At 36.6% G+C, this 22,606-nt stretch overlaps 1 protein-coding gene across 1 annotated transcript in view; it reads right to left on the minus strand.

The window, feature by feature from the left end:
* DNAH12 (dynein axonemal heavy chain 12) overlaps positions 1-22,606 on the minus strand; it is a 211,024-nt gene that overhangs the window by 122,584 nt on the left and 65,834 nt on the right. The window contains exons 20-32 of the mRNA XM_076008843.1: positions 22,115-22,315; positions 19,386-19,580; positions 17,530-17,651; positions 17,152-17,434; positions 14,256-14,375; positions 13,805-13,961; positions 13,407-13,579; positions 8,351-8,503; positions 7,846-8,085; positions 7,273-7,518; positions 6,772-6,891; positions 886-995; positions 50-233 (exon numbers count right to left, since the gene is read on the minus strand). Coding sequence (XP_075864958.1) covers positions 50-233; positions 886-995; positions 6,772-6,891; positions 7,273-7,518; positions 7,846-8,085; positions 8,351-8,503; positions 13,407-13,579; positions 13,805-13,961; positions 14,256-14,375; positions 17,152-17,434; positions 17,530-17,651; positions 19,386-19,580; positions 22,115-22,315 — 2,304 coding nt within the window. The remainder of the gene's footprint in view (positions 1-49; positions 234-885; positions 996-6,771; positions 6,892-7,272; positions 7,519-7,845; positions 8,086-8,350; positions 8,504-13,406; positions 13,580-13,804; positions 13,962-14,255; positions 14,376-17,151; positions 17,435-17,529; positions 17,652-19,385; positions 19,581-22,114; positions 22,316-22,606) is intronic.

Here is a 22,606-nt window from a genome sequence, read left to right on the forward strand (position 1 = left end):
TAATATGCACTGTCAACAAGAGAGGTGAGAATGTTGTTTTGTAGATTACCTCATGAGATACTGGGTCAAACTGTCCAAAAAGTTGGCCCATAGTAATGGATTTAGGGTTCACAGTCCTATAAATGACCTTTTCTTCCTCTCCATAGCCACGCTCATTCATAAGAGTCAGAGTATCAGCCAGCACATGCAGAACTTTTGTCTTAGCAGCAAAAGGCTCTCCTACTAACATAAAGCTATTTAAGAAAAGAAGTAATTATATAATAAGATTCTTTTAAAAACATAAATTATTTATACTACTATATAAAAATTTACTCTGTGATAATTACTACACACAATTTTTGAAATTATATGAATTTTTCTCAGACATGAGGAAAATATTTAACTTCTGTACTAACTCAAAATCAAATTTCCCACAATAATGTCATTTTCTCTAAAAGGGAATATGAGGCCGGGTGCGGTGGCTCACGCCTGTAATCCTAGCACTCTGGGAGGCCAAGGCAGGAGGATTGCTTGAGCTCAGGAGTTTGAGACCAGCCTGAGCAAGAGTGAGACCCTGTCTCTACTAAAAATATAAAAATTAGCCGGGGCTGTGGAGGCTGAGGCAAGAGAATCCCTTGAGTCCAAGAGTTTGAGGCTGCAGTGAGCTACAATGATGCCACTGCACTCTACCCAGGGTCACAGGGTAAGACTCTGTCCCCCAAAAAAGATTTGTATGAGAAAGAAATAAACCTTTGCTTTTTAAGCCACTGGGAAGAGAGGGGTTGTTTGTTTTCTAGCCTACCTAGTATACAAAATTTGCTGAGTCTTTGGTTCATCAATTTTAGTTGTTTTAACAGTTTAATTTAAAAATGACATTTAACTATAACCAAGAGTCTATAATCTTACCCATGTCTAACAATCATCATTTCATATGTCTGAATCATTTTTTCAAGAAAAAATTTAACAGGCTGAAGATTATGTACATTGCAGGCTTCGTGAGCACATTCCAAAAATTCCTGAAATAAAAGAAAAATAAAATTCATTTTTATAAAATGATATTTTAAATCATGTCACATATGCCTTATAAACACAGACTTTTTTTTTCCCTATTTTTAATTTATTTCTCTTAAGACCACTTCCTTACAATTTCCAGAGAGAAAATACAAAACAAGAAAGAAATTTGTGGCTCACGCCTGTAATCCTAGCACTCTGGGAGGCTGAGACGGGAGGATTGCTCTAGGTCAGGAGTTCAAAACAAGCCTGAGCAAGAGGGAGACCCCGTCTCTACTATAAATAGAAAGAAATTAATTGGCCAACTAATATATATAGAAAAAAATTAGCCGGGCATGGTGGCACATGCCTGTAGTCCCAGCTACTTGGGAGGCTGAGGCAGGAGGATCACTTGAGGCCAGGAGTTTGAGGTTGCTGTGAGCTAGGCTGACGCCACAGCACTCACTCTAGCCTGGGCAACAAAGTGAGACTCTGTCTCAAAAAAAAAATTTTTTTTAAAGACATAGGAGTGCTTTGGATACAAATAAATCTAAATAAACTAAATTTCAGAAAGGGGTGAGCCTTTCCTAGTTAAATACAAATCAACAATTGGTACTGACTGATTAAAACTATGGTTTTCAAATGGTGGCAATGCTCACCAGGGATTGGGGGGGACCCAATCTTAGGGATGTAGCGAGCACTTCGGAAGGGAAGGGCATAACTCTAACCCTTCTTAGGGAGAGCCAAAGATATACAATGTAACCAAAATGTCAGAAAAAAATTTTTATCAGGTGGTGGGCAGGGAGGAGGGGGAGGAGGAAAGGGGTGTGTGCTTTCATAACGTGTGGGATGCACACCACCGGGGCATTGGACACATCGGGGGAGGGAGGGGGACAGGGGCAATATTTGTAACTCTAACAATATTTGTACTTCCATAATATGATGAAATAAAAGGAAAATAAATAAATAAATAAAACAGCTGTTTTCACCCATGGGATCCATTTTCTAAGTCTGGACACAGTGGGTATTAGATTGGGCCTTCTATAGACAGAGGGACTTTTGCTAAAGTAAGGAGAAACCAATAGAAATTTTAATGGTTGTGTGGGCTTTTGTGACAGATTTGAATCTGGAGGAGCTCCAAATGTGAAATTAGTTCTCCCCACAGCCCATGCTTTAGCTGAGCACATTTAGTGTCAGGATACCTAGATCCCAAAATCCTGCTAGAGGAAGGGGTCTAAAATACAACAGGACAATTATCACTCTAAAGACATTTGAAACCAGAGAGATAAACTATAGCTCAATAATGCTGTAAAAACAAAATCATGGTATTTCTGCAGGAAAATATTAATAATACCAGTTTAGCTCCTATAATTATTTTATACACAATGTTTAACATATAATCAAAACTTACAAGTCATGAGAAATAGCTGATGACCAAGACAAAAAACAGTAAACAAAATAAAATCACAGATGACCCACATGTCATGATTAACAGATAAGAACTCTAAAATAACTTTTATAAAGTATTTAAGAACATAGATAATAAGATGGAAAAAACAGATGAAAAGATACAGGATTTCAGCAGAGATATGGAATCTCTAAAAAGAACTAAATTGGACACATTAGAAATAAAAACCAAAATATGTGAAACTAAGAATTCATTGGGGGGGGACTTAATTGGATGGGTTTATTGGAAAACTGGACAAAGTTAAGATAGGATCATTAATCCTAAAGACAGGCCAATAAGAAAGTACCCAAACTAAAGCACAGAAAGAAAATAATGAAAAGCAAAGGAAAACAAATAAACAAAGCATAAGAGACATGTAAAACTAGTCTAACATACATGTTAGTCTAGTCTAACATACATGTCATAGGAATCCTGGAAAGAGAGAGGAAAGAAAATTAGGGCAGAAAAAATACATAAAAAGATAATTACTCAGCCTGAGCAAGAGCAAGACCCCATCTCTACTAAAAATAGAAAGAAATTAGCTAGACAATTAAAAATATATACAGAAAAATTAGCCGGGCATGGTGGCGCATGCCTGTAGTCCCAGCTACTCGGGAGGCTGAGGCAGGAGGATCGCTTGAGCCCAGGAGTTTGAGGTTGCTGTGAGCTAGGCTGATACCATGGCACTCTAGCTCAGGCAACAGAGTGAGACTCTCCACAAACAAAAGATAATTACTGAAAATTTTCTGGAGAAACACATCAACCCACAGATTCAAGAAGCATAGCAAATCCCAAGCAGTATAAGAATAAAACAAACAACATTAGACACAGTTGAACTGCTTAAAACCAAGGAAAAAGAGAAAATATTAAAAAGAGCTAGAAGAAAAAACACATTACATTCAGGAAAGCATAAATAAGAAAAATGCCCAGTTCTAAATACAAAACTAAAAGCCATGAGTCAATGGAATGGCATCTTTAAATGCTGTGGGGTAGGAGGGAGATACCCTGCCAATTTAGAATTCTATACCCAGTAAAAATATTTTTCAAACATGAAGATTAAATAAAGACACTTTCAGACAAATAAAGAGAGACTTCTTTGCAGAAGAACCACATACACACATGAAATACTAAAGGAAGCTCTAAAGAGAAAAGGTCCACATGTACTCACCATTACATTGGAACTAATTGATCAATACTTAAGTGCACATACAGAAATAACACTCATCAGAAATCGAGCAGACGGGAGAGGGAGGAGGGGAGGAGTGAATTCATACCTAACAGGTACAATCACTTTGACTCAAACTGTACAAAAGCAATTATGTAACCAAAATGACTGTACTCTCATAATATTCTGAAACAAAAATTTAAAATTAAAAGAGAGAAAAGATCACAGATGAAGACACATTTCTGCTAGAAGAAATAAAAAGCACTAGAAAGGGTAAATGTAAGACTTAAAAAATACTAATATCTAAAGTGAAAAATAATAACAATGTATTGTAGCACTTATAAAATACATAGAAGTAAAATATATTGCAACAATAGCACAATGGGCAGAGGTGAGTGAATAATGGAAGCATACCATATAAAGTGCATAGATTGTAAGATGAGAAAATATTAACTTAATGTAAGTTGTAATAAACCAAGGACATATTATATATCATAAACTGTGGAGTGACCACTATGGTAAAATAAAGAGCCAATAGAGAAGATAAAATGGAGTGATAAACTTTACTTGAAATCCAAAATAGGTCAATAAAGGAAAAAGAAGGGAACAAAGAACATATTAAAAAGCAAGTTAAAAAAAAAGAAGAAAAAAAAGCAAGCTGGCATATTTAGTAGTATTTTTCAAACTAGAATCTATGGATCTATGGGCTATTTTCTTTTTTATTTATTTTTTTATTTCAGCATATTGTGGGGGTACAAATGTTTAAGTTATGTACATTGCCCTTGTCTCCTCCCCACCGAGTCAGAGCTTCGAGTGTGTCCATCCCCCCGGCGGTGCGCACCGCACTCACTGTGTGTGTATAGACCCATCCCTTACTTCTCGCTCCCATCTGCCCGGTGCCCGATGAATGTTATTCCCATATGTGCTCTTAGGTGTCGGTCAGTGAAACCAATTTGCTGGTGAGTACGTGTGGTGATTGTTTTTCCATTCTTGGGATACTTCACTTAGTAGAATGGGTTCCAGCTCTATCCAGGAAAATACAACAGGTGCAATATCTCCATTGTTTCTTAAAGCTGAGTAGTGCTCCATGGTATACATATACCACATTTTATTAATCCACTCATGTATTGATGGGCACTTGGGGTTGTTTCCACATCTCTGCAATTGTGAGTTGTGCTGCTATAAACATTCGAGTGCAGGTGTCTTTTTTATAGAATGTCTTTTGTTCTTTTGGGTAGATGCCCAGCAATGGGATTGCTGGATCAAATGGTAGATTCACTTGTATCGCTTTAAGGTATCTCCATATTGCTTTCTACAGAGGTTGAACTAGTTTGGAGTCCCACTAGCAGTGTAGGAGTGTTCCTCTCTCTCCGCATCCACACCAACATCTATTGTTTGGGGACTTTTTGATAAAGGCCATTCTCACTGGAGTTAAGTGATATCTCATTGTGGTTTTGATTTACATTTCCCTGACGATTGGAGATATTAAGCATTTTTCATGTTTGTTGGCCATTATTCTGTCTTCTTTTGGAAAGTTTGTGTTCATGTCCTTTGTCCACTTTTTGATAGGGTTGTTTGATTTTTTCTTGCTGATTTTCCTGAGTTCTAAATAGATTCTAGTTATCAGCCCTTTATCGGATGTGTAGCTTGCGAAATTTTTCTCCCATTATGAAGGTTGTCTGTTTGCTCTTGTGACAATTTCTTTGGCTGTGTAGAAGCTTTTTAATTTGATCAGGTCCCATTTATTTATTTTTGTTGCTGCTGTGATTGCCTTTGGGGTCTTCTTCATAAATCCTTTGCCTAGGCCAATGTCTATAAGAGTTTCCCAACATTTTCTTCTAAAATTCTAATAGTGTCATACCTTAGGTTTAAGTCTGTTACCCACCGTGAGTTGATTTTTTTGAGAGGTGAAAGGTGTGGATCCTGTTTCAGTCTTCTACACATGGCTATCCAGTTTTCCCAGCACCATTTATTGAATAAGGATTCTTTTTCCCAGTGTATGTTTTTGTCTGCTTTGTCAAAGGTTAGATGGCTATATGAGGATGGTTTTATATCTGGGTTCTCAGTTCTGTTCCACTGGTCAATGTCCCTGTTCTTGTGCCAGTATCAAGATGTTTTAATTACTATAGCCTTATAGTGTAGTCTAGTAAATTGATGCCTCCCATTTTGTTCTTATTGCCTAGGACTGCTTTTGCTATATGGGTCTTGGCTATTTTCATAGAAGCACAAAAGTTCTTCAAGAAAATGTTAAAATTATGTATTTTCATTTTGATTTTTAAAAAATCATATTAGCATATCCTGAATCATCTTGATAGCTATCTTAACCTGGTACTGCTATGAAATGCATATTAGTATTCAAGCCAGAGAATTTTTAAAAAGAGACAAAAAAGTAAATGATGCCTTTAAGCACTGGCAGCCAAAGCAAAATTGGACCGATGGGATCATATAAAGCTAAAAAGCATCTGCACAGCAAAGGAAACAACCAACAAAGGGAAGAGACAGCCCACAGAATAGGAGAAAATACTTGCAAACTACTCATCTGACAAAGGACCAATAACTAGTATATATAAGGAGCTCAAATAACTCAATAGGAAAAAATCAAATCCAATTAAAAATAGGCAAAAGATCTGAATAGACATTTCTCAAAAAAAGACATATAAATGGACAAGAGGTATATAAAAAAAATGTTCAACATCATTAGTCATCAGAGAAATGAAATCAAAACTACAATGAGATATCATCTCACCCCACTTAAGATGGCTTTTATCAAAAAGACAGGCAATAACAAATGCTGGTGAGATATGGAGAAAGGGGAAACCTCGTACGCTGTTGGTGGGAATATAAATTAGTGCAGCCACTATGAAGAACAGTATAGAGGCTCCTCAAAAAACTAAAAATAGAACTACATATGACCTAGCAATCCCACTGCTAGGTATTTATCCAAAAGAAGGGAATTTAGTATATCAAAAAGATATCTGCACTCCCATGTTTATTGCAGCACTATTCACAACAGCCAAGATTTGGAATCAACCTAAGTGTCCATCAACAGATGAAGGGATAAGAAATTATGGTACATATATCCAGTGGAATATTCTATACCCATTGAAAAGAATGGAATCCTGCTATTTGCAGGAACATGGATGGAACTGGAGAACTGGAGAACATTATGTTGAATGAAACTCTTACTTACATGATAGTCAGCTTCAGGAAGTTTAATACCAGGAAATAAGTCACTAGTTATTCCATTAAATAAAGGTATATCATGTGATAAAAACTTTGGTTCATTTACATCTTTAATTGATCGAAGAAGCTAAAATCACCCAAAAAGTACAATATAAATTAATTGTCAGCATTTACGACCCTACTTCCCCCTCTTGACCCCACCCCACCCCACTAGCCAAAGGTCAAAGTTTATTTTACATTGCTCCATGGAAGCCCCATAATAAAAAGCCAATACTATGCTTTTACTAAGCATGCTTAGTAAAAGCATGCTTTTCATGCTAAAAAGTCTTTGTATTCATAAAAAGTATAATAAATAACATAACAAAAAACTGTCATTTTAACCCCATATGAAAAGACTTGAACCAACAACCCTCTCTCTCAATTGCCTGGTTATAATTCCTGATCCCCCCTACTAAAAAAAATTATCTTTCTTCTGAAACTTTCACAACATACATATTTAAATACTTACAAGTATATCTTCATTTTCATCTGGATATTTTAGTTTTAGGTTTCCAGCAGCCACTAAAACTGCTTTTACTGCTCGCATGCCATAGTCATAATGAAATTGTGACGACAGCTGCTCTGAGCAAAGCCTATAGGTCATCACTATCTTCACAGACAGAGGCTTTGCATTCAAAAATCCATATGAGTAGAGGGAGATTTCTGCTATAAGAGCATAGTTTGGAACCATCATAGCCACTGTTCTAAAAAGAACCTGAAGTATATAATAAATGAAATATATTATTTACATAATTAAGCTGTTTTTAAGCTGAAATGATAATACAGGAGATATTCCATTAATATTCTAGTTTAGTCACCAAATGCAGCACCTTTTCCTAAATTCTGTAATTTTTTCAGTAGTACTTTAATATTTTTATGTACTTCATATTTTTTGGATGTCTAGAAAAATTTTTGGAGGTTTACCTTATAGTAAATGGCAAAGGTAAAAGAGAAATTATAAATATATGTGGAAAATTATAAAATTTGAATGAATTATGCTGTTATTTTTGATTAACAAACTTACACTCTTAAAAAATATTACCTTAAGGTTGTCTGGCAATTCAGAGCGTCCTGCATAGCCAGGATTCATGGTAATAGCTACAAAACAATTTGGATTGAGCTTCAATTCTGTCCCTTCAAAAGTGAACACTTCCAATTTCTGTTGAATGGCTCTCTGAATACAAAGGATCTGTTGAGCTACCACTGACAACACTTCCAACTCAATTCGATTAAATTCATCAAAGCAAGCCCAAGCACCAGAAGACGCCAATCCTTTAAAAAACTAATGACAAGGGGAAAAGGAGGTGACTGTTCTTAGGAAAGGGTATCATCTCTTAAAACAAATATATAATCATTTAAGTCAAATCAAAAGTTAAATTTAATAAAAGCCCCAAGGATTAAAAAAAAGGTCTTTACTCCTAAAACCAAAGATCAAGTAATGTTCGAACCATATTCAAATAATGTTTAAACATGAGTGTGCTTAAGTGTACCCAGTGAGACGTAGCTGTGTGTAATATTTAATATTATCAATTCAACAATTTGACTACCTTTCCCATTGCTAGATAATCTAGCCCATCTGAACAGTTGAACACCACACACTGTACAGCGAGAGCTTTAGCCAAGTCCTTAGTGGTTTCAGTTTTTCCAGTGCCTGCTGGCCCCTCCGGGGCACCTCCAAGATTTAAGTAGAAGGCACCTATCTGAAAAGAAAAATATATGTAAAATGAAATTCAGGTTTCAATGAAAAAATAACTTAGACAATCACTTGCCAAATGGATTTAGTCATTTTTGTAGCTTCAGAGAAGCAATTATATAATTACATTTTCCAGTTAATTTTCAGCACACAATTTTCCAGCAGCACAAAGAAAAAGCAGTTTAAAAAGTTAAAAAAAGAAATGGCCGGGTGCAGTGGCTCATGCCTGTAATCCTAGCACTCTGGGAGACCGAGGCGGCCGGATTGCTCGAGGTCAGGAGTTCAAAACCAGCCTGAGCAAGAGCAAGACGCTGTCTCTACTATAAATAGAAAGAAATTAATTGGCCAACTAAAATATATAGAAAAAATTAGCCGGGCATGGTGGTGCATGCCTGTAGTCCCAGCTACTCGGGAGGCTGAGGCAGAAAGATTGCTTGAGCCCAGGAGTTTGAGGATGCTGTGAGCTAGGCTGATGCCACGGCACTCACTCTAACCTGGACAACAAAGTGAGACCCTGTCTCAAAAAAAAAAAAAAAAAGAGAGAGAGAAAATATATCAAAATCTCATTGTCCTCTAATACCTCATATATATCCCATTTGCCTTTAAAAACAAAGAGAGATCTGGCACGGTGGCTCACTCCTGTCATCCTAGCACTTTTGGAGGCCGAGGCAGGAGGATCACTTGAGCTCAGGAATTTGAGACAAGCCTGAGCAAGAGCAGAGACCCCATCTCTATTAAAAATAGAAAATATTAGCTGGGTGTGGTGACACGCACCTGTAATGCCAGATACTTAGGCAGCTGAGGCAAGAGGCAGGAGGACTGCTTGAGCCCAGGAGTTTGAGGTTGCTGTGAGCTAGGCTGATGCCACGGCACTCCAGGCCAGGCAACAGAGAGAGACTCTGTCTCAAGAAAAAATAAAAAAATAAAAAAAAAACCAAAGAGAATCTAGCCTTAAGGGGGTGAAATTAGTTCAGAAAAGTTTTGATTAGAAGCAGCTGTGGAGATGGTTGTAGAGGCTTATTGCAAAGAGGGTAAATGCTTAAATGTGAGTACTAGAAATGGCATCCTTCTGTTTCTGGATACTCTCAAAAAAAAAAAAAAAAAAAAAAGAAATGGCATCCATCAATTAGAAGAGAAACTGATGACCTATTATATAATTTTTTTCTACAATTTGCCTGGCTATTGTCTTCCATTCTTGGTATGTTCTCCATATTCTATATTCCCACAGCGTTGTTCTATACTACTCTTACCAGCAGTATCACTTTCTACTTCGTATTATAGTTAGTAACATATATGCTTTTTCAAAACAATTAGTCTTCAAGTTCCTTAATGGTAGTATCAGCAGTATCTGAATTATTTCTGGGCCCCAACAATGACTGGAATGGTGGCTGGAAATTTTTAGAAGCATACTAATTACAGTCAGCTGTCTTTGAGTTTGTTTCATGAAAACCACCATGGGATTTTGTGAGACTTATTTTAGAAAAAAATGGGGTTAACAGATTAAGTTGTGCATATAGGGGAACAGGGGGAATAAGGGAACTCTCTGTACTTTCTGCTTAATTTTGCTATGAACCTAAAACTGCTCGTTAAAAAAAGTCTATTTAAAAAAATAATGGACCTTTAAAAATGATATATATTTTTACATTTATCAAAAAAAACCCAATTGAGATAACTAATTAAAGGCAATTTTTTGTTTTTGGTTTTTGTTTTATTTTGTTGTATGGTTTATATCTGAAGATAAAGGCAATGTTTTAACAGTGGAAGAGAGGCTTAGCACAAATAGCTCCATTTTGCTTCTGACCCCTAGGTTAAAAACTTCTGCTTAGCTCCACCCATAGGACAGATAGTTATAAAAAGAATTTAGTTTGTAGTTCAACTCTAGAAGACAGATGGTAACCGTCCCTTTCCCACAACTAACTCCCAGGGAGATAAACAAAGTATGTACGTACGCAAGTAACAATCCTATGTTAAAGATTTATAGGAATATTGAATCTGATCTGTCATCCAAAGTTAACTGACCAAGAACAAAGAAGTTTTGCAGCCTCCTTGGACCTTTGCTGATGCTCAGGTGTTTACGGTTCTCTGTCGTCTCTTGCAGCCCTGTTCTCTTTCCCCTTCCCTTAACATAAAAAGGAGCCTAAAGTACATATTTACTTAAGATGGTTCTTTAGGACACTAGTCTGCCATCTTCTCAGTTTGCTGGGTTTCTGAATAAAAGTTGCTTTCCTCGCCGGAACACCTTGTCTCTCAACTTACTGGCTGTCATGCAGCAAGCAACTGATCTTGAACTCAGTTACAGTACCAGTTACATTTCACCCATTTTAAATATATGATGAATGCTACACTGTTAATGTCCATTAATTTGACTGCTGAAACCCCTAGGCTCTCCCTTCTCTACAATTTCAAGATAATGCTCATAAATATGTTCCCTTCAATATGGATAGTAAATATACTAGGAAACTTTTTGAAAGGTGGCCTTACTAATAAACTATCTAACAGAGGAAAATAACCCATCTAACAGAAAGTAAGGGAAATAAAGTCACAGCACAACTACCCTTTATTTAATTAAAACGCCTGTGACCTTGTCTGCATGTATTTCATTTTCTCAGCTCTGAAGAGCCCTCAGCAGACAGCAGGGGTATGAACTTCCTGCTCCAGCTCTGTCTCAGATCCTGCCAAAAAACAGATTTCTTTTTTTTTTTTTTTTTTTTAAAGACGGGGTCTCGCTCTTGCTCAGGCTGGTTTTGAACTCCTGACCTTGAGCAATCCGCCCGCCTCGGCCTCCCAAGAGCTAGGATTACAGGCGTGAGCCACAGCGCCCGGCCAAAAAAACAGATTTCAAGGACTCAGATAACCCAACTTCACAGAGAAAGAAAAAGAAATAAAGAACTCCCTGACATCTCGCAGCCGCTTCTGTTATCAGTCTGCTGAAGCAGAGGGAAAAAGTCACTTTTACCCTTGAAAATGGCCAGCAGCTTTCCCTCAGCTGCCTGGCATTTTCACCCCTTTCTTTGTATGCCGTGGTCTCTCTCTTTCTCTTTCTCTCTCTAGAAAATAAACTTTGTAATTCTTTCTGTCCTAAACTCTGTGTGAGAATTCTTCCTCCAACCCTACTGAGCACCTAATAAGTTTCCGCCCTAACAGTTTTCTCAGTGTCTAGTATTGTGTTCAAGTGTGTGACGTGACTCTGATTTTACAACTCACAGCTGTTAGATTCCACCTCGCAAGCATGTCACAGCTCTGACTTCACTGAGGTACTAGATATGACAGAAGCTTGAGATTCACCTGCTCAACAAATATTTAGGGATAACTATGTCCTTGTTCACCACTAGAGTAGAGACATGGTCCCTGCCCTCAGGTAGCTTCTTGAGAAAATAAGTTTAGTGAAACCTTTTATTTTTTAGAGCCATTGGTGCCCTACCCAGATCCCATTTACCAGGCCATAGTATTTATCCCTTAATTGCTATGCCAGCTGGGAATAGCTCACAGCTGTTCTTTTCTCCTAAGAATTGCATTCAAGGCCAGGCACGGTGGCTCGTGCCTATAATCCTAGCACTCTGGGAGGACGAGGCGGGAGGATTGCTCAAGGTCAGGAGTTCAAAACCAGCCTGAAAAAAAAAAAAAAAAAAAAAAAACCAGCTTGAGCAAGAGCGAGACCCCGTCTCTACTATAAATAGAAACAAATTAATTGGCCACCTAAAAATATATAGAAAAAATCAGCCGGGCATGGTGGCGCATGCCTGTAGTCCCAGCTACTCGGGAGGCTGAGGCAGAAGGATTGCTTGAGCCCAGGAGTTTGAGGTTGCAGAAAGGTGAGACTCTGTCTCAAAAAAAAAAAAAAAGAAAAGAAAAGAATTGCCCTCAAGTAATACGCACTTCAACAGCAAATATCTGAAAGCTTACTCATACCCCTGCCCCAGGGATAACCCTTAGCCAATGGCAATAAAGGGGTACAAAAGCCAGACACGATTGCCTTCAAGTGATGATGCCTGTAATGCCTCTTCATGATCGGAGCTTCCTCTGAGATCAGGCTGTGGGTATATATACCTGTATCTTTGCTTAGCTTCTGCCCTGTCCTATCCTGCTGTGCTTATTTCCTTATAGGTTTTTACTGAGAAAATTTCTTAATGCATTTGCACAAGAATCCCCAATTCATCTCTGCTTCTAAAGAACTCAATAAAAGACGCTTTAATTTTGCTCACACAGCAGGGCAGAGTATGTTTCTTGGTGATCCTCCTAAAGCCCAGATAGGTTGCCAGAAGTAGCAAATAAAACACAGAATGCTTAAATTTAAATTTCAGAAAAACAATGAACAATTTATTAGTATAAATATGTCCCATGAAATATTTGGGAAATACTTGTATTAAAAAATTATTTCAGGTTTGTTTGAAATTCAAATTTACCTCGAAGTCCTGTATTTTATCTGCTAACCATATTCTGAGGGTTTTTATAATCAAAGCTCTGTTTCCATAGCTTCTCAACCGAGCACAGACCTCAGCACCATCCCTACATTTCAGCTCTCTCCCTCCTATTCAGCAGCACTAATATGGAGCTCTAAGGCCCAAATGTACTTTCTTCATCTTCCTGTCACCTCTCCCAGAACTCCACTGCAAAAATTGATGCCACTTTCCAAAGCTTTCCTTTTCTTAATTATCTCCAATGAGAGTGACTCATAACTTTCAGAAAATAGAATTCAAACATGCTTGTATGCTACAAAAGCACCCCGCAGTAAATATCTGTTACTATAATTTCACAGAGAGAGAATTTGGGATTAGAAAGAAATAATTGTATTCAACTATTGTAGATAAGAAAACAAATGAGGATAGTCATATCAAATTTGGATAAGAAACTATGACACCACACCAAAAAGTAATCTTTAATGTGTGAATTAAAATAATTCAAATACATACCAATGTTCTGTAACACCTGTCAGTTAGAGGAGTAATGACAAGGCGAGGTGAGTTGCCAAGATATTCATAAGCATATTTTACACTGCAATTAATTATGCGAACTCGGGCATTATCATATTCCCAATAATATCGAAGCTGAGCAAGCCACTGGAAATCTGTATCATGTGAGACACCTAAAAAGAATAAAGTAAAATAAGATACATGATCTTTAAATGAAAATAATTTGAAAAATAGACATTTTTCTTCTTTTATAATGGCAAATATTAAAATAATTCATATTTTCCAATTCATAGAAAAAAGATGATGTAAAAAAATTCTGTTGAGAGAGAAAAAGACATATCTTTGTTTCTAGAAGCTATCGATACTTTATCTTAAATATCAAAGAAAAAGTCACATACCTATTTCAATCATGTCCATGACTACATCTCTAGCATGAACATCAATGGTAACCAAAGCCCCGAGAGTGATCCTGGTCTGCTTAGACAATCTTCCCCTTACCAGCTCTACAATATCATTTAGTTGATTCTGAAGTTCCCTATAGTACTTCCTTAATCCCTAAAAAATAAAAAAGCAATCTAACTGATGTCATATAGTACTTAAAACATGCATTTATATATTTACTCTGTTATAAAATAATTCTGACTTCATAATATATTTCAATATAGAAATGAATTATAGAGTGGTTTTTGTCTAAGCCTAGTAAAATATTGAAAATAATTTTCAAATAACTGAATAATTTCAAGTCTATATATAGAAATTGAAGGAGGTAATGCCTTTGCAAAGAATACATAAACTAAAACACATGGAATGGAGAAAAGAATGTGGTTGTTTATATCAAAAATGCTTTACCTCTGGCCCACCACTTATAACTTCCTGTGTCTCGGAAGTCCAGAACATTTGAGAAACACAAAGTACAACTTGGCCAGGCCACTCTCGAACCCAGTCTCTTCTTGCAGACTCTGGATAAGCCTGAATAATTTAAATGAATTTCTAACTTTAAAAGATTGCATGAGAAAGAAATAGCTAAATGTCTAACAATACAGAAGTGAAATATTTGGTATACTCATAGGCTAGAATATCATATAGACATGAAAAATTTTAGATGACTATTGAAAAGACCTAAAAAGTATTATAAATTATGATTGTATCTTGAAATATTTGTTTATTTATTTAAAAAACGGAAAGATGAGCAACAACATGTTAATAATGGATTACGTCTGGACAGATTTAATTGTTCATTCTTCTGGAAGTTGATTTTTATTGGACTTTTATGCTCCTTTGCTGTGGGGAGTTGTCAAGTTTTTTATGTAGAATACATATTACTTCTATTACAATGAAATGTAAAGGTTTTAATAAACTTTTAAAAAACTAGCCAAACTGATTATTTACATTGATGCTAAGATTTAATTGAAAAGGAGACTACAAAATATAGTAGCAAATGTGGTTAGATTAGTAGTTGGAACCCATGTATTATTTATCCATAGCTTTTCTAAAAACTTGTGCAACCAGGGTATATAATTTAAACAATTATATATTTGTTCAATTACATATATTTCAACAATCTATGCTTTGGAGTTCAAAGTATACTTTCATTTGTTTCTAACATTTTATATTCAAAATGCATTTAATAGATTTATTGGGGGGAGGTTTAATCTTTTTAAATAATAGTAGATCCAAATAAAAAATTGAAAAAAAACTGCAGAGTGAATTTTGAGATTGATGCCAATGCAAACTATAATATTAATACAATTATACCATCTTAGATATAAGAATGTTAAACATAGGATATAAATACAGATATCATTATAAAATTCTTCTTATTAGCAATATTTAGAAGGAAACGCAAATGACTAGCCCATGCCTCAAAGAAGGATAAATGGTGATTGAGAGCCATTGCTAGGTACGTAGAAGGTAAATTTCTATACTGATTAAGGAAATACTTTCGTGGACAATGCTGATTCTTTCCTATGTTTTTAGTTTGTTTGGAATCACACATAGCAAAAGTCAAGATTCATCTGTGGGAACACTGAAGCTGAACAGAATAGCCGCCACAAGAAAATGAGTTTCTTACGGATCTTGGTGAAATGAAAAAGACATCTCACCCATGCACGGTGAATTGCTGGATATAAGGCTTCAGTGTCTTTTAAAACTGTTCTACGACATAACTGCTCCTTTGTGGCCCTAAAGGCAGCAATGCACCCACGTTTCATCATTCAAGATTAGGTTAATTAGATTAGCAAAAGTGAGATACATGTAGTGCTGAGGTGTCATATCTCTTTCAAATTGATTACATATCCTCCTTTACTGTCGGTTCATCTCATTTGGGGTTTTAAAGTAGTTATTAATGTGTAAAAAAGCAGTAAGTAAACTAAAGCATGCAGTCAGACTCGGGTCTGAGAACCGTCCTGCAGACCGGCGTGCGCTAAAGGGCTGAGCACCGGCCTGCGCAGCGCCCGCTGGGCCAGCTCGCGAGCGCTTCTCGGATTGGATTCTTCATCTTCCCCTAAGCCTCCACAGACCCGATCTCCACCAGGCACCCCCAGAGTAAATGCCGCCAGTATGCTCAAATTAGAAACTTAAAAGTGATTTTTAAGACCTCCCCTTCGTCACCCTTCCTCACACTCTACAATCAATTCAACCTGCTGAAGTTAACTACAAAATCTATTCTAATCTGTCTACTTTGCTCCGTGTCTTCTCTGCCACTTTGCCAAGTGGCAGTCCACATCAGCTTTCATCTGAACTGACACAAGAATACCCTAATTTGCTTTCTTGTTTTCACACAACCACTAACCCATTCTTTATACCATAGCCATAGTGGTATAAAAATACAAATCAGATTCTGATCCTCCCCTGATTAAAATACTTTAATGATCTTCCATTGCATTTAATATAAAATACAAACTCCTAACTGCCTTCCTTTCCAACCTCATCTGACTTTATTTTCCACTTTGCTTTCTCTACTACAGACATAGCTGTCTTCTTTTAGGTTTTCAAAATCCCAAGTTCTTTCTGATCCCAGGTCCTTTTATACAGGATATCTAGATGCTCTCTCATTTGTTCTTTTTTTTTTTTTTTTTTTTTGAGACAGAGTCTCGCTTTGTTGCCCAGGCTAGAGTGAGTGCCGTGGCGTCAGCCTAGCTCACAGCAACCTCAATCTCCTGGGCTCGAGTGATCCTCCTGCCCCAGCCTCCCGAGTAGCTGGGACTACAGGCACGAGCCACCATGCCCGGCTGATTTTTATATTATATATATTAGTTGGCCAATTAATTTCTTTCTATTTTTATGGTAGAGAGGGGGTCTCGCTCAGGCTGGTTTTGAACTCCTGACCTTGAGCAATCCGCCCGCCTCGGCCTCCCAGAGTGCTAGGATTACAGGCGTGAGCCACCGCGCCCGGCCTCATTTGTTCTTTACCTGGTTAATTCCTAATCCTTTGGGTTTCAGTCTCAACATCACTTCCGCTAAAAGCCTATCATTAGAGCTCCCTCTACTCTAAATTATATACCCCTTATTAGTCTCTCTCATAACATCTTTTTTCTTTTATAACACTTAATCATATATTATTATCAATTTTTACTAACATTGTCATTTTAATAATAATGTTAGAAACAAAAAAAGAAGATTAAAAAATAATAAACGGTTTAAAATAGTTAGAACTTTAAGTGTTAATTTACTGGTTCCCATTCAAAACTTCCTAAGACAAAGCATTCACAGAATATAGGGAAACATTAAGTCCTAGGAAACACACCAGTCTGGCTGCAGCGACCACATCGTGGACACTCCGGAGCATCAGATCTTCCACTTGAATGAGCCACTTCTCCACAGCGCCCCGTGCCGCCGCCGTGGAAATGAGTGCGATCAGCTCCACCCGCTCTCCTTCGGAGCTGTACATGGCCTTAATGTCCAAGTTGGGAAGGAACTCCAACTTAGCAATGCCCTCAAAGCATTTTTTTAAATGAGGCTGAACTCTAAGTGGATCTTTGGTCTCTGACAAAATCTCTAACATTTCATCATTAGATAAGAAGAAAAAACTAGGGGAAAACATGCAAATGGAAAAGCTTTAGTTACAATTCACCACAGTTCAGAAAATGCTCTTAATTATAGCACAATTGATTATCCATCATACCGAGGGAAGAAAAGACGTTTCTTTTCAAGATATGCATTAAGCCCTTTCATGATTTTCTCCAAAAGTTCATTACAGTTCTGCAGTTTTTCCAATAAACCTGTTAAAGAAGTAGCAGCAAGAACCTAAAAGAGACATGTTTGTTAAGGTTAGCACTATATTCTAGATATAATCATAAGACATAAATATTACATTCATCTAGATGTCAAAATTTTTAAATGTTAAAAAATGTCAAAAGGTTTATGAACTTTCCAATGAAATATTTTTATAATGTAAAAACTACTAAAATTCAATAAATCATAAATATTCTCATCCAAAGACACTAGTTACAAATGAGAAGATATGACTGTAATGCATATTTTCATTTCTCCTATATTATTTTGAATAATGTAAGAAAAGTCTGTTTGGTTGGTATGTAGTTTAATTCTTTCTTGTACTACCAAAAACTCAGCAATCTATAGCAGGAGTTGGCAGACTGCAGGCCAAATCCAAGCCTGCTGCCAACTTTTGTATAGCCCACAGCTAAGAATTATTTTTACACTTTCAGAAAGTTAGAAAAATCAAAAGAAGAAGAATATTTCATGACATATGAAAATGTCAGTGTCCATAAAAAAGTTTTATTGTGGCACAGAAACATCCATTCATTTGCATATTATCTATGATTGCTTTCTCACTACAATGACAACAGAATTGAATAGTTGTAAAAAAGACCTAAAATATTAAAAAGCCTAAAATATTTACTGTCTGGCCCCTGGCAAAAAAAAATTTGCTTACCTTTGATCTATAAGAAATCATGTTTCACAAAGATTCTAAAATCAACAGGTATGGCAAAAACCTTAAAATTCATAAATTTCAATGTACTACTGATTCTCAGTGAGTCTAGCACAGGTAGTTTTTCATCCAGCATTAGAAGAAATTGTTATTTCTTAAGTTGAATTGAATATCAAATTAAAAAGTGGATGTAAGGCCGGGCGTGGTGGCTCACGCCTATAATCCTAGCACTCTGGGAGGCCGAGGGGGGCAGATTGCTCGAGGTCAGGAGTTCGAAACCAGCCTGAGCAAGAGTGAGACACCGTCTCTACTATAAATAGAAACAAATTAATTGGCCAATAAAAATACATAGAAAAAATTAGCCAGGCATGGTGGTGCATGCCTGTAGTCCCAGCTACTCGGGAGGGTGAGGCAGCAGGATCGCTTGAGCCCAGGACTTTGAGGTTGCTGTGAGCTAGGCTGACGCCACGGCACTCACTCTAGCCTGGGCAATACAGTGAGACTCTGTCTCAAAAAAAAAAAAAAGTGGATGTATATCTATGGACTACATGTACTGTATGTATGAAAAACACATAGTCAGTCTTTCAGTGTTAGATCACACTCGACAAGGTGCTATACTCACTAGAAGAGACACACAGGAATTGAGACCAACTCAGAACAGCAGATTCTCTTTTCCTGTCACTACTCCAGCATATAGTGTCACTGAGAGGAATGTCGAGTGAATCCCCTGGATTATTCATTCGCCATCTCTCTCTCTCTCTCTCATTCTCACTCTCCCTGTTTTATTTTATTTGTCTATTTATTCTGTGAGGAGTGAAACCATGAATGTACATAGCAGAAGCTGGGTGAATTAAATGTACATTTGAAGCAGCTCCACTATAAACTAAAGAGTTACAAGTGGTGTATTTTATCAATTGGAAAGTAAAATTATTTAAATACTTGTGTGCTTTCTTGTATGTTTCTGAACTTCACAGTTTATATATAATGAGCAGGTTTAATTTTTATAATCAGGGAAAAAAGTCAAATGCTTTCTTTAATATTCAAACATAAAAGTTCACTTACTATAAGAGAGAAAATAGACACTTTACCTTTGGATCTTTTGCACAAAACTTCATGATATCCCTCCAGTGTCTGTCTACTGTCTGAAACTGACGCCCTTCTTCTGCCATCTGCTGCATGATATCCTCAGAACAAAAGATGGGCTCCAAGTACAGCCATTGAGCTTGGACTTTTAACCACTCATCAATTGTTTCTTGTATTCGAATCAAACGGTCCTCCCAGGCCTTAATGAAAAACATACTGTACTAAATTCCAGTTATTAAAGAAAGCCTATAAATTATAGCAATGAAAATATATTTAAAATTTACTGTTATTTTTAAATCAATGCAAAACAGCTTATAGCTTAAGGTCACTTATGGGTGTCTCACATAAGGCTTAGAAAAATTCTAGCAGGTCTGAGGTATTCCTAAATAATTGGAACTCACAATTAGAAATGACTGAAAAGTTAGTTATACCAGTTTCCTAATCTCTAAATGAATCATCCCAAGCCCCAAAAGCCTCCAAGAATATATCCTGCTCTATACCAGTGGTTATCAACCATGAGCAATTTTCCCTTCCACTCCAGGGAACATCTGACAATGTCTGAAGATATTTTCAGTTGTCCCAACTGATAGGACGAGGATGCTACTAGTTTCTAGTGGATAGACGCCAGAGACGCAGCTAAACATCCTACAATATACAGGCCCCAATAACAAAGAATTATAGAGCCCAAAATATCAACAGTGCTGGGTTAAGAAATCTTGCTCTACATATCAACACAATTTGTAGAAATATGAAATGAAATGAAAAATAAAATAAGTTAAGCCTCCTTATTCTCATAGATCCCCGAGAGTTGACAAGATATTTCATTAGCTGAAGACCATTCATATAATCTCTCTCTTTGGTTCTAAAATATGTGGCCTAAGGTTTTATACGTCAAATTAGTCCAGGCCAGGTGCAGTAGCTCACACCTGAAATCCTAGCACTTGTGTAGGCTGAGGCAGAAGAATATGTGGAGGCCAGGAGTTCAAGACGAGCCTGAGCAACATAGCAACACCTCATCTCGACAAAAAATTTAAAAATTAGCCAGGCGTGGTGGTGCACATCTGTAGTCCTAGTTACCCTGGAGGCTGAGGGCAGGAGGAGGATTGCTTCAGCCCAAGAGTTCCATGTTACAGTGAACTATGATCGCACCATTGCACTCCAGCCTGGGCGACAGAGCCAGACCCTATCTCTTTAAAAAAGAAAAGAGAAAGAAAAAAGAAAAGGAAAAAGAAAAGAAAAGAGAGAAAGAGATAAAGAAGAGAAAGAGGAAGAGAAGAGAGAAAGAAAGAAAGAGAGAAAGAAAGAAAGAGAGAAAGAAAGAAAGAAAGAAAGAAAGAAAGAAAGAAAGAAAGAAAGAAAAAAGAAAGAAGAAAAGAAAAGAAAAGAAAAGAAAAGAAAAGAAAAGAAAAGAAAAGAAAAGAAAAGAAAAGAAAAGAAGAAGAAAAGAAAGAAAAGCTGGGCTAGCCTGATTCATGGGAAAATATCCAGCTTTATGTCCTCTTGGAAGAACAATACTCTGTTTTTTCCAAATAATAGTGGCCAAGACATTTTAAAAAGCACTATTTATGCTCAAATGAAAACCAGACTGCCTTGGTTTGAATTCCAGCTGTCATTTATTAGCTAGGTGAACTTGGGCAAATTACCTATCCTCCTATGCCTTGGTTTCCTTTTCTATGAATGCAGACAATAATAGTGCCTACCTTGAAGGTCTGCTGTGAAGATTAAATGGATTAATAAATGTAAAGTTCCTAGAGCAGCAACTGGTACATAATTAGAAATCAATCACTTTCAAGATAAAAACATCCACTTGTTTGTCTTTCCTCAATTTATATAATCCCCAGTTAGAACTTTGATAATACCTATGAAGCTATTAGTTATCATAATTTGTTTGCTTTCTACATTTACCCACATCAACTATAAAGATATGAAATAATCTTGGGGCCTCAAATACCATTTGTTTTTCTCAAGTGGACAATAAATCATTAATTATTCTGAAAGACCCACAAGCTAGCTGTTAACAAGTATAATTAAAATATAGTATAGAGAACTTTACTACACATTGCAAGAATGCAACATAAAATAGAGAGGCTGGGCATGGTGGTTCACACCCATAATGCTAGCACTCAGGGAGGCCAAGACGGGAGGATCGCTTGAGGTCAGGAGTTCAAGACCAGCCTGAGCAAGAGCAAGACCTCGTTTCTACAAAAACTAAAAAATAAAAATTTAAAAATTAGCCAGGCCTGGTGGGGTGCACCTGTAGTCCCAGCTACTCAGAAGGCTGAGGCAGGAGGACTGCTTGAGCCCACAGTTTGAGGCTGCAGTGAGCTATGATAACGCCACTGCACTCTACCCAGAACAACAGAGCAAGACCTGTCTCAAAAAAAGAAAAGAAAAAACAAAAAACAATCTAGGCCTTATAAAGTTAGAATAAATAATGCCAACTCTTTTCCTTTCAAGTCTATCACTGTCATTGGAGAAGATTTTAATAAAGCATAATTTTTTTTCAAAATCATTAGTTAGTATGTCAGTTCTTCTATATATATTTCTATAGTAATTTTTGAGTATCTGTTCTTATTTTCATCAGATAAAATATGAAGGTTATAGGTTTATGATTTGTATAAATATTTCTAATAAAAAGCCATCCAACACATTCACTTATTTCCATGAAAACATATATGGAATAAGATTCCAATTTTTATACCTGACCAGGAGCTGACTATAATATTTAACATACCTTGATCTCTTTTTCAAATGGTTTGATGAAAGGTGAACCTCTCATTGTCTGAGTTTTTATAATTTGATCATCAAGGATAGCCTGAATCTCATCCACTGAAGAAAGAATACAGACTCCAGTATCACGATACAGACTTATATGAAAAGCAATATCATCCCAAGTTCCTATCATTGTACGCATGGCTTTCTCTAATGAAAATTCCTGAAAGGGAGGAATGAAGAAAGAATGGGATAGGGGCAATCACTCTGTGGTTCTCCCCATGTATACATGTGAAATAAATTTATATGTCTTTTTCAAATTTACAAAAAAGAGAGAGAGAGTGATTGGGATAGTGAAGGATCTTGGGTATTATATTGACTTTCCCTAGTAAATTCATTCAGTAAGCATGTGATATATTACATTACCATTTCCTTAGGATAATCTGTGACTACAGTATAATTTTTTTAAATTGGAAAGGTTTCTTTGAACAATGTAAAAATTCCTAATAAGAAT

Source organism: Microcebus murinus, chromosome 1 (assembly GCF_040939455.1).
Source record: "Microcebus murinus isolate Inina chromosome 1, M.murinus_Inina_mat1.0, whole genome shotgun sequence".
Taxonomy (NCBI): domain Eukaryota; kingdom Metazoa; phylum Chordata; class Mammalia; order Primates; family Cheirogaleidae; genus Microcebus; species Microcebus murinus.